This window comes from Monodon monoceros, unplaced genomic scaffold (assembly GCF_005190385.1).
Source record: "Monodon monoceros isolate NGI ecotype Baffin Bay Population unplaced genomic scaffold, NGI_Narwhal_1 Super_Scaffold_13, whole genome shotgun sequence".
In the NCBI taxonomy this organism is placed as follows: domain Eukaryota; kingdom Metazoa; phylum Chordata; class Mammalia; order Artiodactyla; family Monodontidae; genus Monodon; species Monodon monoceros.
In genome coordinates this window covers 16,983,469-17,003,135 of record NW_021703769.1, presented here as the reverse complement: position 1 = coordinate 17,003,135, position 19,667 = coordinate 16,983,469, and the positions used below count along the sequence as shown (strand labels likewise).

Genomic DNA, 19,667 nt, shown 5'->3' with positions numbered 1-19,667 from the left:
AGTGTTGTGCTCAGGGTAGCCAATCATCCGATTTCTCAAGGCAAGTAAGAAATCCAGCCTAGGTGAAAGCCCTCATTCTAAAATCTTGACTGAATTTATTAAAACATTATGTAGACTTAACAAAACACGACTGCAGGCATGCTCTTCTAGTTGGCTGTCTCCGTTACATAGCTCTTATGGAAGAATTTCCGCTGGCCAGTCTTGCCTGGTCTGAACCCATAAAACCAGGGATGTCCCCACCCCTCTAGGCGTCATGCTGTTGTATCACGTGCACACTAGCCCTAGATCGCGGTCCTCAACACGGTGACCTTTCCGGGCCACCGCCCTCCTGCTTAGCACCCTCTCCACATGCCCTTACTCTTTGAGCCCTGGCTTCATCTCCAGCTCAAGACAGATCTCTTTCTCTCTCTCTGGAGGACCCTCCTTATGTTGGGGACCTGTTTGGTACACTTCTCTGAGCTCCTGGCCTCCCCAGTCCTCCTCCCATCCCCCCACCCCCACCCCAGTCCTCTCCCAGCTGCGATTTGCACCCAGCATCTACAGCTCCAGGAAAGCAATCATCCCACCTGCTTCGACTCACCAACCTTCGGCCAAGCACAGACGACCTTGGGGCCCAGACCAGCCACCAGCTCGGGGTTTTAAGCATCCCACACTCCCTCCCCACTGAGACCCAGCGCCCCCAAAATGGGACCCTGCAGAATGGGGTTAACAGAAAACGGGCTGTGCGTTTGGGGCAAAAAGCCTTGATGTTGGTGACATTTACACTCCTGCAGATGTCAGTACAGCATCTGAAGACGTATTATTGTGCCCTTTATCTCGCTCTTTAAACCTGACAGTGCTCAGTAGGAAGCCACACAATTGCGGAGAAAGTGCACTACATACATTATAAACGTGCTGCAGACCGTGGGCTCAGTGACACGGCCCCACAAGGTTGTGATGGGGAAAAAAAAAAGTTTAAACAATTCTAAAAGTCAACCTAGGAGCTAGAAACTTTGAAACTGAGTGGAAAATCGTGCTGACATTTATCGTCCACAGTTATAACCGTAGTGGCCCTGCTAATGGCTGACCTGGAGACACAGCAGCAGAGGGCAACTATGGCTAAAATATTTGCAGAATAACACAAAAATGTTAAATGGGCCACAAAATACAGATGAGAGGTCTCAGTTTGTAGGAGAAAATAATTTCCGTTGAGTATCACACTTATCTTCCGGTCACTGTTTTAGAAGCTGGCAGGCAACTGTTTAAAGTCATAACTTCAGCTCAAATCGATCGAGAATACAATTGCAAATCATGCACTAAGCCCCCTGGAACTCTTGGAATACTTAGTGGAATCACTTACTGATAAACTCTGACCATACCTTAATTTTTAAAAAATGTTTTAGGGAACTGGAGTGGAGAATTACAAGCCTGAGGACCTAAAGAGGATGCATTCTTTTAATAGTGTTAAGTTTTTAACAAGCTATGAGTGAAGTCATAAATGCATTAAGGCTGGGGTTGGGGGAAAAGCACTGTCAGGCCAAAGGACAGTTCAGAAGCTACTAGCAGGCTGCATGACTCGCGATCCCATGAGCAGCCTCCAGGACCCATGCATAGTGGGAACCATGAAAAGTCACGCACACCTCCTCCCCAGAATCACACCACCCAGGTGATGAAGCCAGAAACCTAGCAGGGCTCCATTTCTGATGCCTCTGGCTCCTACTCTAACCCCATCACTTAGGACCAGTGGGCTCTACCTCCTAAATTCATCTCTAATCTGTCCACTACCTCTCTCCATCTCTAAGCTCTATGTTTCTTCATAGTCTGCTTACCATCTGTTATGGGCTGAACTGTATCCCCCCAAAATTCACAGGTTGCAGCCCTAATGCTCAACAGCTCAGATTGTGACTGTATTTGATGACTGAAACTTTAAAGGGGTGATTATGTTAAAATGAGGCTGTTAGGGCGGGCTCTAACCCAATCTGACTGATGTCCTTATAAGAAAATTTGGACACACAAAGACACACCAGGGGCACATGTACACAGAGGAAAGACCATGTGAGGACAAAATGAGAAGGGGGCCGTCTGCAAACAAAGGAGGGAGCCCACGGACAAAACCAAACCTGCCACCTTCATCTTGGACTTGGGGCCTCCAGGACTGTGAGAAAATAAAATTCTGCTTAAGCCACCCAGTCTGTGTATTTTGTTATGGCAGCCTTAGCTGACTAATATACCATCTGTTATAGGCCAGATAATTACCTGATTGTTTTATTTTCAGCCTCTTTCACATCACTGGAAGCCCATGAGGGCAAAGAATGAATCTGTCCTTACTCACTTCCATGAACCCAGACTAGCGTCTGGCATGGAGCATATGATCAGTAAACACGTTGGATGGTGAATGAATGTCTCTCCACTACCTGGTCCAGGACATCACCATCTCTTACATGACTCTAGAACTTTCTTTCTCATAGGTCTCCTGACTTCTTCTCTATTCTCCCTTCAACCCCTCTTCCACAGAACAGCCAAAGTAATCTTTTAACAGTTAAATGAGATCATATCAATCCCCAGCATAAACCCCTCCAGTGGTGCCTCCCTACACTTAGATTAAAATCTAACCAGTCACGGGGCTTCCCTGGTGGCGCAGTGGTTGAGAATCTGCCTGTCAATGCATGGGACACCGGTTCGAGCCCTAGTCCAGGAAGATCCCACATGCTGCGGAGCAACTAAGCTCGTGCACCACAAGTACTGAGCCTGTGCTCTAGAGCCCGCAAGCCACAACTACTGAGCCCGTGTTCCACAACTACTGAAGCCCACGCACGTAGAGCCCATGCTCCATGACAAGAGAAGCCACTGCAATGAGAAGCCCGTGCACCGCAACAAAGAGTAGACCCTGCTCGCCACAACTAGAGAAAGCCCGCACACAGCAACGAAGACCCAATGCAGGAAAAAATAAAATTAATTAATTAAAAAAAAATCTAACCACTCACAATCTAAAATATGACACAAATGAACTTATCTACAAAACAGAAAGAGACTCACAGACATAGAGAACAGACTTGTGGTTGCCGGGGCGGGGGGGCATGGGGAGGGATGGATGGGAGTCTGGGGCTAGCAGATGCGAACTATTATATACAGAATGTATAAACAACAAGGTCCTAGTATATAGCACAGGGAACCATATTCAATATCCAGTGATAAACCGTAATGGAAAAGAATATATATATATTAAAAAAATGAATCAGTTAGCTGCACAGCAGAAATTAACACAACATTGTAAATCAACTATACTTCAATTAAAAATAATAAATTACACAGTTTGATAAGTTAAAAAAAAAAATCTAACCACTCACAATGATGTCCAGGGCCCTGCTTCCCTTTCACTCAGAAACAGTTTCCCCCATGCTCCCCATGCTCAGGATACTCCGGCAGCATCAAGCTGATCCCACTGCAGGGCCTCTGCACTTGCCCTTTCCTCTGCCTAGAATGCCCCCTCCCCAACCCTTCACACAGTGAACTCCTTCTACGACTCAGATCTCAGCTCAGACCACATCTTCAAAGATATCTCTCTGAGGGCTTCCCTGGTGGCGCGGTGGTTGAGAGTCCGCCTGCCGATGCGGGGGACACGGGTTCGTGCCCTGGTCCGGGAAGATCCCACATGCCGTGGAGAGGCTGGGCCCGTGAGCCATGGCCGCTGAGCCTGCGCGTCCGGAGCCTGTGCTCCGCAACGGGAGAGGCCACAACAGTGAGAGGCCCGCGCGACGCCCCCCCCAAAAAAAAAAAAAAAAAGGATATCTCCCTGACCACTTTATCTAAGAAGCCCCTCCACATCCGTCCCTCACATTTACTATATTCACAACACATCACTACCTGAAATTATATTAGTGACTTACTTAATATTAGTTACTTACTTAATGTCCTTCCTCCTTCTGTCCTTCTGCTAAGTATACAACATGGGAACGAAGACCTACCTATCTTGGTCACTTAAGTATCCTCTGTGTCCAGCAGAAGTTCCCGACACATAACTGATGCTCAATAATTGACTCGTTGAAAGACAGAATGAATAAAAACCCTGGCTGGATATGGACTGAGCATGGGGCCTCGGGAAGGGGCCTTTGCTAGGCCCTGGTCAACCCCACATGACTCACGAGCTATGGATAGAACTCAGGGGACTACAGGCACCACCAATATTTGCACAGAGAGTTAAATGGAATTTTCCAATTCCAGCCACTTTCACAGAGTTGCACATTTTGATTTCTAGGACGTTTTAAGCCGAAGCCCCCTCAGCATCTGAGTTGAACTCAGATGAAGCACATTACACAAGAACACAGCCAGGGTCACGTCTTCCTGAGTTATGTCCCACGGCCCATTGGCTGGGTAACTTGCTCTCAGCAGTTCCATAGCCACATAATGCATACCCCTCAGCAGGACGAGTATGAAGCTCACAGAAGCATCCAAAATTCAGAAGCAGCCTCAACGGGAGGAGGATTCCAAGAGGAGCCATGAGACTTCAGGCACGGAAAGGCATTCAAACGCCCTCCAGAGAACCCTCGCCCATGCAGATTTCTCTGAGAGAAGGAAGCATGGGGCTGCAACGGCAAACCACAGACAGTGTGTAGAGTTAAGGCAGAGTTGAGGCTGAGACAAGAGACAGGTGTCAGGTTGGGTGTCATGGTGGAGGTAAAAATTCCCAGTAGAGGACAGGATTCTGGGATCCCAGGAGAGAGAACCAGGCCAGACTCTTTTAGGAAGAAAGCCCTAGTGCAAGCATCCAGCACAGGGTAAGCAGCACGCATGCAGCTGGATGCGTCTCCGAGGATGCAATGGGTGCAGGACCTGGGGATTGCTGAAATCCTGTTTCAGAGAGACTGCCTCAAAACTGATGGCTGTGCAAGGCTAAGTGTGTGAGGTTAAGTGGATCACAAGTAGATCAGACATCTCCCGACATGGTCTGAGGTCAACAATCATTCTCCAGGGGGCAGCAAATGCTGATTCCCAGGAGTCAAGGGAGGGGAAGACTTAATCCTGGTAAGAGGGACTCATGTGTATACCCAGTACATAAACCCTGCATAGCTCGGGGATTTCTGGGACCCTCTTCACATAAAGTCTGTTTCAGCAGAGACATTTGCTGGGCATAACTGAATGGACAGATCCATCTGAGAAAATCCCAAAGACTCAGGAAGTAACCCAGAGGGTAGGAACCTTAGGCCAGAGTAGTGGAGAATCTAATAGGATCTCAGCATTTCTGAGATGCTGGGTGATTCCTGGGGAGGAGGTTTCCCTTACACAGACACCAAACACAGTTATCCAAAATACTGTCTTGCCAGGACCCCTTGGAACTCCTCCCAAATTCCTCCAGAGAAGGTGCTCTAAGACAATGGGTCAAACAATGTCACTGTAGTGCCAGGGGAGGGAAGTGATGTTTGGGGCTCTGGTGAATTCACTGTAGCAGAAGTTGAAAGAATCATTCCAATTAAAGCAACACAGATGGGGCAGAAATGAGAAGAGCCTCAAAATGGGAGGCATGAAAGGCATAAAGCACAGGACATATTATATCTCTTGAGGGAACAGCAAACTGCACCAGAGCCCATAGCATGACTCATGGCTATAATGAAGAAGTGGAGACAACCCTGCTACGAGTTAGTTACCCAATGGCTGCCAAGAAACTAATAGGAACTTCCAATCTGCAGACACTAACAAACTAATGGGGCTGGCAACTTAACCAGCCCTCCTATGGGGCTGCCATAGTCCCCAGGCATATCCCTCTGATTACAATCCCCCCACCAAATGTCACTGGATATGATGCCATCTCAACTACCTGCACCCAGGACTTGTCCCCTCGGAGATTTAGTGAACCTGGGAAGCACATCTCCTTGCTCAGACACATTCAAATATCTTAGACCAAATACACAGAGAGAAAACTTCCAGGGGAAATTGGCTGGGCTTGGAGGAGTGGAATGCCTTTGAGAACTCTTGACACTGTACCATAAGTACTAACCACTGTGAGAAATCTCTCCCTACGCCTACACGGAGTTGATGAGGGTATTTAAAATTACTTTTAAAGAATTAATAGCTTCGGGGTACTTTTCCCTGGGAGTGAACAGTGTGCTAATTTGCTCAATGTTTTGGTGGTGTTCTTTTTCTGAGACAATTGCACAGGATTCTATCCAAAGCCCTCTAATTCTTCCACTTCAGTGGTCTGAATCCCGCTAACAAACAATCAGGACTTTAGACTCCCTTAATAGACAGATTCAAACAAAGATGTTTTGCCGCTCTCTGCAAAGTCCTGGAGGTGCTGCCTACAGGCAGCAAAATTATGGATTTATTCAGGACTGATTGCATTGAGTATGTAAGAGAGTGAGAGATGTTTGTGAGCTGAATGAATAGGGGGGGACTGCAGCCTCCAAGCTACCCAGCCTGGCATGGAGCCAGGCTGTGTTAGGATGAGGGGAGAGACTTACTGCATGGATGGGCAAGGACCCGGACCTCGTCCACAGCGATGTAGCCAGGATGACCCTTCAGAGAGACAGATTCAAATATCACCTGCAACACACAAGGCAGGAGTCAATTTCGCAAAAGGGGTTGTAGGAATTCATCAGCTGCCCAGCCCCCAAACAATTTATGTTTCAGCTTCCCACTAGAACTACCAAAAGAGGTCTTATATTAGGCTAGGATGCTACCCCGGCAATTGACGTGGATTTTCAAAATGAGGTAAAAAGGCCACATTCCGGTGACTAGCAAAAGAATAACCAGCCACATGGAACATTTCTAACGGTTTTCAGAACTAACACTGGGATGCAGGGAAAACAACCCAAATGTGGCCTGGAAACCCCGATCTGCACCTTTTTCATTGTTGTTTCAGGGGAAGCCCAGAGAAGAATGACTTCCGAATATCTCAACTTTCTTACGAAGGATGAGGGAGAAGCCACCATAAGCCAAAGAGGGTTTACCTTAATTTAATTCCACATCTCGAAGGAATACAGTCCATCTGAATTACCTAATAACACCTCTTGAAAATAAGCCCCAGGCACCACTGTTGGTATCTGGGAATCCAAGGGCAACAAGTTCTTTGAATCCTCCATTCTGACTCCCACTCAAACTGCTGATTTCAGTAAACAGCTTTCCTTGTCACCCACCATCCACCTTCACAAAGGAGATGTGACTATCTGTGTGGACAGCATGACCAATGCCCTTGACCTCCCTAATTCCAGTGGCCTCATCTTCCAATCAGCTTCAGCCACATGCTCACACTTGTCCTTCTCCACTCCACAAACTGGAATTTTCAGTGTATTCTGGCACAGACCGCTACCACGCACTCCTCTCCCAACTCACCCCTCTTAAACCTGCTTCTGCAGTGCATATGGTACCCTGGATCTCAACTTTTCTAGAGACTGTGTGCTGCATGGACCTCCCTGTATTCTCAACAAACCCAGGGTTCCCCCACTCTGTTGACTAATCACCCATACCATTCTCGCCAAAAGCCCCAGCTCCTCATTTCAGTGTTGGCAAGTCTATTGCAAATGTGCCTTCTCCACACCTATACCCCACACAAATGTTCCCCTTTCAACATCACCTACCCAATCCCTGCAAGATACCCACATCACATCTTTAAGAGGCAAGAGGACTACAGAGGGGCTGACTTCTAACTTCCTACCCATCAACCTAATCTTCATGGGTTAGATGACTACACACCAACCACTGCCCCCTCTCTGCAAGGCACACCCCAGCGCCCTTGACCTCTACCTTTGGTGCATTTTCCAGCTTCTTGGTTCTCTCTCTCTCTAACATATCTCCGAATCCTCCCTTTTATTCCTGACTCTGACAGACATAAACGCTTGGATTTCTCTTACTCTTTAAAAGCTACCCTTTGGCAGCAGTTGTATTTACAGTCCAATTGTGGTTCAACCACATTTAAAATTCTCAATAGTTTTAATTACACTCACTCTACACTCCCCTACTTCCCAGTGCAAAACTTCAACCCCTGTCACCTGGACTTTGTCCTCAGCGGTTCCCCCAACACTGATTGCATGGCAGACACCAGCAATCTTACTAGTGCTCTTACTGCTTAAATCCAATACACATATTTCAATCTTTATCTTACTTTAAGGAGGAAAACAGTATAGGGCTTGGGATCTGGGTCAGAATGCCTGGGCTCTAGTCCTGGTTGTTCCACCTTGTACGTGTACACCTTGAGCAAGTTGCCTTACTGCTCTGTGCGTCAGTTTCCTCATCTTTAATTACAGTGCCTGCCTCACTGGGTAATGATTCAGGTGAAAGGAGTTAACACACCACTTAGAACTATATAGGGCACATGGTAGGTTCTCAGCAAATGATCGCTATACTCATTCTTCATACTTGACCATTTTCCTACAATTACTGACGTTCATAGCTTCTCCCTCTCTGGGTCTCTCTTCTATTTAGGGTCAGGCGATACTTTACTCTCATGGTTCTTCTCATCAATCTGTGTCTATTCTACCACTGGTTTCTTTGTAAGCACTTCTCCTATATCCACTCTTCAAATGTGGGCTTCCTCTATTCATTTTTGTAAACTGAAAACACTCTTCCTTCAATGGCTATCAATCCACTGATAATTCCCAAGCCCAGATCTCCATTCTAGACCTTTCACCTGAATGTGGGTCTCACTTATCCAGCTCACAGATCTGTATTTCCACCTAGATATCACATAGATCCTCCAACACCATCTGTATACAACAGAGTTGAGCTGTCTCCCTCACTGCCCAGTGGGCCATCCTTCCTGAACTATGGACCTCAGTGGGTTGCCCCATCCAGTCATTGAAAAGTGAGATGCAGACATCTGCCTGGGCTTCTCCGTCTGCCCCACTCCTCACAGCCTTTTTTTTTTTCTTCTTTTGACTCTGTCTTAGTATTTCTCCTATCTGTCCATGTCTTTCCATCTCTGCTGTTAAGTTGAACCATATGAAGCAACCATCCTGTAGATCGAAACCAGTTGGATATTAATGCCATTGCTCTGGTTCAAATCTTCATCACTTTTCACCTCTATCATCTCAACAGCCAACCAAATAGACCCTCTCTCTCCTGTCTTTTACTCCTCAGTCCAAGCTGTGGATGGAATGTAAGGTGGGTGATAAGATCAACAGAAAAACCCCCATGTGGAATCTTTTTGTGGTCCATGTGGTCACTTCAGGTTAGTGGATTCAGAGGCCAGGGGTGTCAGTGAGGTCCAGAGCTCTACAGCTGTAACAAGTGAGCAGGGAAATGGTGGAAAGGGTGGTGATGGCTGTGAAGAGGCAGCCTCCGTGGGTGGTAAGATCTATCACTAAGGCAACGCACTGCTGCCTGGGAATTATGTACAGTGACTTGGGGCTGACAGTCACCTCAAACACAGAGCAGCTGGCGCCAGCATGACAGTCACTCCAGAAGAGGGGTTTACTAAGATAGCAGGGTCCTTACGAGAGATTGAACAAACAAAATTGTGCAGAGGGTAGGGGGAAAGTTTGTAGAAATAAAAGTGTGATAGCTGCCTCATCCTGCAGAAGGAAGTCAACAGGAGACCTTCCGATAAAGAATTACGTATCTGATTATATTTTTAATAATTCAAAGGAATCCAAAAGCAAAGTCCATAGGAAAAAATAAAAGGAAAACACACCAAACACAGAAAAACATTTAAAAGAAATAGCATAAAAGCATTCAAATTGCATGGTAAAAACGATAAAAGAAAAAATTTCTATTGTGACAATAAATATAAATAGGTTAAAATAGAGAAAAGCTCTCAGACTGTCTAAATAAACCATGCCTAATCGCATGCTATAAGATAAACACCTAATATAGAATGACTCAGTAACCTTAAAAATAACAAGTTGAACAAAGACATAATAGGAAAATGCAAATAAACAGAAAATAGTTGTTGTAAACATAATGCAAAAGCATCAAAGTAGAATTTAAACCAAAAAGAAATACAAAAATCATTAAGTGGACTAAAATGGTCATTAAAAAAAAAATGCGTGAGTCAACAGATTTAAAAGGAGAAAATGATGGGAAAACGCCCCAGCATCTGAAGATTTTAACACTTGTCTTAGACTCTGACCAAACAGGAAAAAATATCAAGTATGTATCTAATATGAGTAATAATGCATTTACTAAACAAATATAAAGAGGGAATAAAATTTCTGTTCAAATGCTCATGGATTATTTACACAAAGATCATATAATAGACTAATGTATAACTTCAATAAATCCTTCAAAGAGGAAACCATACAGGTTTGGGTCTATACATTTCCTAACTGAATTTCCTGAAGCAATAAATTAATGACAAAAGCTTAAAAATCAATTTCTTAAAGTTGAAATATTGTATATTTCTTAAATACATAATAACCTTAATATCAAAGTATGTTTTATATGTTAACAAAAGTCTGAATAAAACAAAATTAAAAGTCAAATGGCAAGTTGAGAACAATATCTGTAATATCAATATATATGCCAGCTAAAAGGTAAATATCATGTTTTGTGTAAACAATTCTTGAGAATCAACAAAACAAACTCTCCAAAAGAAAAATCAGCAAGTGAGTTCAGCATGTAATTCACAAAAGATGAAGTAGGATTGGCAATGATTTATGAATGTAATCTTTTTAATGACATTAGAGAGATTACAGCAGTTGAATGTTCTCTTCTTTACACTTTTCTAGATTTTCCAAATTTCCTGCAATAAAAATGAGCTCCTTTATATTTACAATAAAAGGTAGGTGCTTTGAGGTGCATTACATTTTCATATCTCTCTGCATGTTATACTATCCCTGTGTCAGGTATGTATCACAGTACAATTAACTCTACTATAGCACCTATCACACCAGATTGTAATTGCTTGTCCATGAATTATTTCATTCTAAACTCTAAACCTATTGGGAACAGGAAGAGTGTCTCATTCATTCATATTTATAGAGACCCTCTTCTGTACCAAGCATTGAGGCACATGCTGGGGCTATAAAAGTGAACAAGAAGGTTAGGGGCCAAGCCCTGATAAACTTTACATTTTATGAATGGAAATGGAAATTAAAAAGAAAAATATGGAAAATTAAATTGATTTTGTGATTGGTATTATGAAGGAAATAAACAAAATGTTGTGATTAAGAGTAAATAAGCGGCAGAGGGTCTACTTTACTTAGAGTGGTCAGGAGAGAACTCTAAGGAGGTAATTATTAAGAGTAGACTGGAAGGATGAAATTGGCAAGTCCAGGAAGCGGTGGTAGGACATGCAAAGGCCATGAGGCAGGAAAGAACTCAGGGATGATCTGGGAACATGAGAATGAGACCCTGGTGTGGCTGGGATATAGTGAATAAGCTAGAGAAGCACAAGGCACGGCTGCAGTGTTAGTTGAGGGTCAGATGACATGAGTCCTACAAGACCTAGTGTGGAGCTTGAATTTTCTGCTTTTAGTGAACCATTTAAAGCAGGAAAGTGACATAATTTAATTTACATTCTGAAAAGATCATTCTGGCTGTTCTGTGGAAATTAACTTGGGGGTAGGGGGCGCTTGAGCAAAAATGAAACAAACAGACCTAACAGTTGGCTATAGTAGTGACCCAATCAAACGATGAGTATGGCTTGGACAATGGTGTTGGCCATGAAGAACAGAGATGCTGATGGTTTGAGAGATATTTTCAAGGTAGAGATGAAAATAATTGCTGTTAGATTAAGATGGGAAGAGTGAAGAAAAGAAAAAATGTAATGAGCACTCTTCAATTTAAGGCTTGAGCTTCTAGGCTGATTCTGGTGTCACTTATTGACACGAGGAAGATGAACGTGTGTGTCTGGGCACACAAGCAGGGCTACCTCACGATTTCTTTTGGTCATGTTAAGTTCGAGATGCCAATTAAACATCTTAATGGATATACTGAGTAGGAAGCTGGCATTATATTCTGAAGCTCATGGATGATCTGGGACCAGAGCTACAAATGTGGTAGCTTTGGCATCTAAATGTCATTTAAGGCTATAGAACTAGATGAGGTCACCTTGGAAGACAGAGTAGACAGTTCAGAGAAAGGACTAGGGCCTAAGGCCAAGCACAGAAAGCCCAATAGTAGATTTCTTAGGATGGTAGAGATTGGAACATGCTTTTAGGTAGAGAGGAATGTGTCAGGGAAATAGCGTAAAATACAAGGGAATGAGGGACTGATGAAATAAGATTCTAGAAGGGACAGAAGTCAATTGGGGTCAGGATACTGGTGGAGGTATCGGTATTGAACAGAGGGGCACATCATCAACTAAGACTGAATAATAATAAAAATAGAGAAATAAAAGCACAAGAATAAAGGTCAACCACATTAACCTTTTATTAGTAGGTAGTCTCAGTCTAGCCTCTCAACAACCCTGAGAAGTGGGGCAAACTAAGCTACCAAAGCTCAGAAAGGAAGCCAGAGGTGGATCAAGGACTGAGGCCCCGGTCTCCTGGCTTGCAGCCATGTCCATCACTGGACTTCAATGAAAAGCAACCCTACTCTCATTTAACCAAAACACTTGGTTAAGCAGAGTTCTGACTTTTTCCCAGTTAATCAAAGTCCAACTCTATTAAACTCTTCTGACACTCTGTTTCTCACATCATTACTCAGTATCTAACCTAGATCATAATTATTAACAAATATTCCATGAACGAACCCAAGGCTGGTCATGAGAGAATGGATGTATGATAGTGAAACATACATTTGTTCACCGCTCTCTCTCCTTCCTGTTGCAGAAATAAGGATTCTATAACGAGACAGAGAATCTTTTATTTATCAGAATTCCTCTGGGGAATTTTTTTCTGTAACGCACTGGGGTAGGTGAGTCTTGGGTTTCTCAAATACGAGTAATATTCTGTAAGAAACAAGGGGAAGAAGGTACTGTTTTTTTTCATGAAATGAATGAATAATTGTAAACTGCTTACAATACGTATAGTAACATACTGATGAATGTTACTATTACCGTCCTTTCTCTGGGCAGAGTGATGGGAGATGAGGAGGAAAATTCAAGGGAATGGTGGGAGAGGAAGAAAGTAATGGGCTTCCCAACGAGACTACTCCTTGTGCCCTCATCCCAAGTTTCCACTGAAATTCCTACACTCAACAGACTCTGATGTGAGTGATGACAGGTGGGAACTGGTAGGGGCTGGGCTTTGGGTCCATGTGGAGGTACATGGAAATTAAGAGGCACAGGTGGTTGCAGGTGCCACGGCGGTTGGGGAGGTGGAGGGGAGAGAGCGCAGAAGCATGGGGAAGGAGACGGTGACAACCCACAGAATCCTTGATGAAGGCTCCGGACTCACAAGACATTAGCATTAGGGTCCACGGTATGTTTACAACAAAAGGCAGGTCCTGGATGCAGCTGAGAATAAAGCACCTCCCAGAACAGATGGGGAATATCCTCCCCATCACTGCCAGACTGCTCAGAGCAGAGTGCTCACAAAACCTACAGGAGACAAGAGGGTCCTGTTCTTGGCATGCAACTCCAGAGACAGAGTTGTTTTTTTTTTTAAAGTCATGCAAACTGCCATGAGATAGAGCCCTCAATGGCATGAGAGTAGAAGGTCACAAGGCTGGGGGTATCAGGAACAGTGCCAGGGAGTCCACCATTCTTCCCCAGAAAGAAAAGGAAGGAAGGCCCATGATGGATGGGCTTGGATCTTCAAGGGCCCACCTGGACTCACCTGCTGAGGCCTGTCCCCTGAACACTCACAATGGGGCTGACTCCGAGGTCCACATGCAACCTCCTGGGCAAGCTGCTTGCTTCCAGAAACGAGGGCCAACCCTGGGCAGCACAATGCCAGGCACCAGAGAGGGAGATCTCAAATGGTGGCTAGAATGTGCCACCGAAAGATTATGGGATGGTGGGCCTTAGCCACGAAGAAGCAATGGGTAGTGGGGTTAAGTTGGCAGGGTCAGCCTCTAGCAATTACATATAGCCCCAACCCTAAACACCCCCTTATCCATGCTGCATGCTTTATAGTTCTGAATGAGATCCTGGTAATGCCCATTATTGCTGGGGTTCTGAATGGGAATCTGGCAATGCAAATGACTGCTAGGATTCATGGTTCAAGTTTCTGACCACGAGGAGCTTCTGTATGAAGCCACAGGGCAGGGCACTACGGAACACTGTTAGAGAAATCAGGTTTGGCTGCAGCAAGAGGCTGCCAGGGCAGCTCACAGGGAAGCAGCACAACCAGGGACACTCAGGAGAGATGTGAGGGCCCCCCTGGATTCTCACTGCTGATAAAAAAGGAAGAATCCCACTCAAACAAACGCAATAGCAGAACAGAGCATTGTCTTGTGTGGTTCAGGAAAAGCAGCTGTTACAGGTACACCTCAGCCCCCAGGGCCAGGTTCCCAGCCGACCAAGTTCTGGGGAATGTGGACCCCTGGAGTCCTCTCTTCCCTTCTGGTCAGAAAGCGCCCCAGAAGACATCTGCAGCTTCGGGTGGAGATGCTTATCCCATCAATGTGCTTCTGGTCCTGGTTAGGAAGACCTACCAGCTCCAGTTCCTGGGGACAGACACCACAAAGGGACAGGGTGATGTCAAGACCCTCAGTGATAGAAAGACCTGCCCAGGTGTTCTGAGGTGAAGGAGAATGGTCATCTCCAAGCAAAGCGCACTCGTAAGGAAACCAAGGCCCTTGAGGAATGACAGCCAGGAATGGGAGATGAGCCAGAGGAGTGAGTGAAGAACTGTGAGAAGGAAGGGAGCTCTAGTTGACAGGGAGTAGCGAGGGCGGGCTGGAGGGGGCCAGACGAAGGCCACTCCGTGATGCTCCATGTCAGGGTATGGAGGCAGGGACACTGGGGTGCCGGGACTGGAGCAGAAGGCCTGGGCTGGGAACCCCAACTTCCCTGCAGGACAACCTTCAACCCCAAGGTTGCCATGTGTCCCTACTGTCAGCTGCACATCCCCCAACCCCTAGACCTTTAGAGACCTCCCGCTTTGGGGAAGTGGAGCTTGCATAGAAAGGCGCAAACCTCTCCCAGCACAGGAGCTGCTGGGCAAAGCCTGGAAGTCACGTCTCCAGAGAGGCTCAGAGATGAGATGAGTCACCCTCATCCCCTCCACAAAAGGCAGGCTGTGTGCCTGTTTGGGGGAGGGTGTGGATATGTCAGGACACGGTTTAAGGGGCCTGGCATCTTATGCTCACCACTGAAGTCCTCAAGCAGAGAATTTGTAGAGCAAAAGTTTCAAGGGGCTGCAAACACCTTCTCAAAAGATAAGAGAGAGAAAAATGCTGGCTCACCAGCAGTCCTCTTCGGAAGAGGACCACATATATTTTCATGGTGAGGGTGGGGGAGGGACTGCTTGGGGTGAAATCGAGAGAGATGCTCTTTCCCACACCAGCCCAAGGAGGCCTGCCTAAGACAAGGAGTGCTTGCTGCTTAGCGGGCAGGGGTGGTGGGTGAATGAAAGAGGAGATGGGGTGGAGTCTGAAGGACATAAAGTGGCCCCCCTCCCTGTGACGCCCCCTCCTGAATTGTGCAAGAAGTTACCAAACCCACAGAGCGCCAGATGCCAGAGGAACTCCTGAGAAAGGGACTGGGCTTCGAGTCCAGTTAAGTCCAAGTCAGGTGAGTCTTAAATTTCAGAGGTCTACATAGCTGAATAAAAGGTAATTTCACCGAGGCAGGTGATGGAGAATAGAGAGAACAAGTGGCTGCACAACTAAAGTTCTTTTATTTTTTTTAAATATTGGGACAGAAAAGTTTGGAATCATTAAAAAACATGAAATAGAATTAACATCACCTGGAAAGGGGCAGCCACCTGCAGTATGGCTTCAGCGGCACTGGATGAGCCCTTGCTCTCCTGAGAAGAGGCAGGCGAGGGGTAGACAGTGGGGGGAACATTCTCATCCCAGGCCCTGCTGACGGCCTGGGGCCAGAGAGCCCACTAATAAGAAAGATGAAATGTCCCTGCTTATTACAGAGCTACAAGTCAGTTTCAGGACTGTGAAATATGACTTTAATAAATGAATACATAAGCCATCAGGGTCTGAAGCCCAGCAGTGCTGAGAACCGAAATGGCATTTAGTCCACAGAATCATGCATGCAGAGCCAGAGCTTGGGGTCTGGTGAATTTTAAAATGCATTTGGCAAGTGTCTTTGAATCTCCTGATGGGCCCCTTTTTCTCTCCCCTGATATATGTGTGGGTGGTGCCCCTGCGTCTGTGGCGGGTTTGGGAACAGGCCGGTACGTGTGCACTCGTGTGTGCTCCCGTGTGTATGGCCGAGGGACTATCTGTTACTGGCTGTGTGTGTGTCTGCAAGACACACGTGTCTTTTCTAAACCGCTGCTCTCAGTGCATTAGTGGCTTTTTCACCACAAAGCTAAGAGCAGCGAAAATGGAATGGAATGGAATGCAATGATGCTGCAGTGCCCAACAGACTGGAAATCAGAACACTCTCCCCGATGAGGCTGCTTAGGGCAGGGATGGCTCAGAGCTCAACCACAGTAGTATTTCCTTAAAGAAGGCCTCCCTCCTCCATCCTCTTTGTCTGTTCTTCTCTCTTCCTCCTCCCTTCCTTCCAATAACTGCTGAGGCCCACTGCAAGCCTGATATGATGTTATATATATACTATCTCATTTAATCCACATAAGAACCCTTCATTGGACCCACTGACATCTCTATTTTACAAACCAGAGAACTGTGATTCAGAATGATGATGGGATAGACCCAACATCACACAGCTAGTGAACGGAAGATTCTCAGAAGGGGCATGCTTTTTTCCCTAAAAGCAGGAAACTCAGCTTGGAGCAGAGGACCCTAGGCAGGATTACGGGGCCCTCAATTGACCAATAATATCCCCTTCTCTGGAACACAGGACATGTTGCTACCCAATACAGGAGTTACTGTCAGATAAATGAGTGGCAATATGCTTACCACAGAGCTGGGACATAAGAGATGCCTAAGAAACGTCCTTTTTTCCCTCTATACCCCATCAAAGAGCATAGCCAACCATAGGTCTATCCCTCTCTGGGGTCACTTTTCCTGCTCTTTCCACTTGCACCTGTGGCCCCATCCTGTATCCATTTGCATCAGACCCTAGGTAGGGGGTTTTCAGATTAGAACCCTAAGGCCTCCTTGATGGGATCCATAGACTTATGGAGACACTTCAAGTTTATACTCAGTGAAACGGGGGGAGTTTTGGAACCAGGGCACTAGGATTCTGGTCCCAGCTTTGCCAATGATTCGCTCTGTGCTCCTGGACTTCATTGTCCATCTCTAGACCTCAGCTTTATCACCTACATCAGGGTTCAAACTATGGCCTGGAAGCCAAATCTGGTCCATCACCTGTTTCTGTACAATAAAGTTTTCTTGGAAAACAGCCACGCCCATTCATTTACATATTGTCTATAACTGCTTGCACGGTACATCTGAAAGAACTATACCATGGGTTTTGAACTGAAGGATGCCTACAAATCTCCCAGCCACTCACCTTGCCACCCTTAGGTCCCTGTTCTGCTTCCGACTCCAGAGAAATTTCTCCAAAAGTAGATCTACGTCACTTTCCTACTTAAAACCTTCTATCAGTGGGCATGGGGATTAACTTTAAACAGGCACAGGGGATCTTATGGGGTTGATGAAAATGTTCTAGAGCTGGTTTATGGTGACGGTTGTGCAAGTCAATAGATTTACTAAAAATCACTGGATTGCATACTTAAAATAAGTGGATTCTATGATACGTTAAGTTGTACCTTAATAGCGTAGTTTAAAAAAAAACTTTCGGGGGCTTCCCTGGTGGCACAGTGGTTGGGAGTCCGCCTGCCGATGCAGGGGACGTGGGTTCGTGCCCGGTCCAGGAGGATCCCACATGCCACGGAGCAGGTGGTCCCGTGAGCCGTGGCCACTGGGCCTGTGCGTCTGGAGCTTGTGCTCCGCAACGGGCGGGGGGTGGGGGGTGGGCACAGCAGTGAGAGGCCCGCATAACGCTAAAAAAAAAAAAAAAAAAACTTTCAACAGCCCTAGGCCACAACATGGAGCTGTGTTCCTCTAAGTGAGCTCTGTGGGCTGGTGACACCCTGCAGAGTGTGTGTCATCAGTCCTCAATGGGATAAGAGGCTCCTCAATGGGATAAGAGGCTCCTCAACGAGATAAGAGGCATTTAGAGAGTATCCCAGCAATTTGGCATTACTGTGACACTTTGATTGCAGTTTATAAAAGTACTGGTCCACAAGTTGAGGAGAAGAAACCTGGTCCTCCACCACAGATGGTTTGAGTAGTGCTGCTCTAGCCTAGAGAATAAATTTACTCTCCTCAGCCTGGCATTCAAAGACCCCATGACCTACCCATCCCTGCAGGCTTAGCTCCCAGTAGATCTCCTTTTCGACCTCTAAACAACCCAGTTTCCAAACTCTGCCAAAATCTCTCATTCACTCCTCCAGCCCATGGCATGCACTACCCCTGTCAACTCAACTGTCTTTCCCTTCCTTTTTCAATAATTATTCATCTTCAAGACTCAGCCTAAGCTGCCTGGTCCTCTCAGAAGCCATCCTAACTGTCTTGCCCCCAGACACCGTCTTCCTCAGGGGCAATATGTGACTAGTTATCTCATCTTTCTGAACCTTAATTTTTTCATCTGTAAAACAGGCATGATAATAGTATCTCCCTCATCAGATTGTTATAAGAAATTATTGTATAGAAGGCTTCAATAGCTAGCTTCCTCCAGCATCCTGTGGAATCCACATGCATCCCACTATATTCTAAGTGTTTATTTATTTATCAATCAGTTTCCTCCTCCAGACTGCGATCTCCAGGGTGGCAGGGGCTGTAGAGGATCTCTTCTGTATCCTCCGAGCCTGGTTAGGAGAAGCAGCTTGGTAAACACGAGTTGAACAAGTGAGTAAATGAAGTCCTTTCTGGACCTAAACTCTAAAGAGGGCAAGAGGTATATAGATAGATTATTAATTTAAAAAAAAATCAAACTACGGTAAAACAGCATACCTGGTAGAAATGTGGCCAGAAGGTGCTGATGGCAAGCTCTGTCTTCACCCAGCCCTCAGTGACGACCCCAGACACGTTCCAGACAGGGTTCCCCTGGGGCCCACCGTTCACCTTCACATAGACGTTCAAGGCCCCCGGGCTGGACCTGTCGCGGCTGGAGAAGTAGTAATGGAAATCGATGCAGTGGGTGTCATTCTCCTTCAGGGTCGGCAGGAGAAGGTGCGCCTTCTGGCCAGAGGCCCTCCCAGAGCTGTTCACCATCATGAAGGATCCTGGAGACCCACAAAGGGGGCGGGACGTAGAGACAAGGAGAGAGAAAGAAAATCCTTCTGAGAATCAGTCACACCTGTAAACACAGTGGCCAGAAATCCAGTCCCTCTAGGAGGATATGGTTGATCCCCAGAAACCTACATTTCCTCTCTGGAGTATTTCCTCTCTCTTCTGTAACTGGGAATAAAAAATCCTACTCACCAAGGTGGTTTTAAGAATTAAGAGATGGTAACATACACGAAGTATTCTACAAAGTAAACAATCTATAAACACGTACAGAAAAAAAAAAACCCAGCAAATATTAAAAACAGTAGCTCCAACAGGAAGCATGGAATAAAAACTCAGGAATTTAGTTAACTGCAACCTCCGTGGGTGAAATGAAGTGAAATATAACCTCATTCGAGCTTGGGTTGTCTCAATGGAAGCAGAAACTCTACAGCACTCAGGTATTGTTTTAACATATTCCACCTGGAGCCTTGCATTAGTACAAGGAA

The 19,667-nt window shown here is 45.8% G+C and overlaps 1 protein-coding gene across 2 annotated transcripts in view; it reads right to left on the bottom strand.

Moving 5' to 3' along the window:
- The window catches only part of PTPRT (protein tyrosine phosphatase receptor type T), a 1,065,023-nt gene that overhangs the window by 658,513 nt on the left and 386,843 nt on the right, over positions 1–19,667 (bottom strand). For both annotated transcript variants that reach the window (XM_029221736.1, XM_029221738.1), the window contains exons 3-4: positions 18,904–19,175; positions 6,435–6,516 (exon numbers count right to left, since the gene is read on the bottom strand). In XM_029221736.1, coding sequence (XP_029077569.1) covers positions 6,435–6,516; positions 18,904–19,175 — 354 coding nt within the window. The remainder of the gene's footprint in view (positions 1–6,434; positions 6,517–18,903; positions 19,176–19,667) is intronic.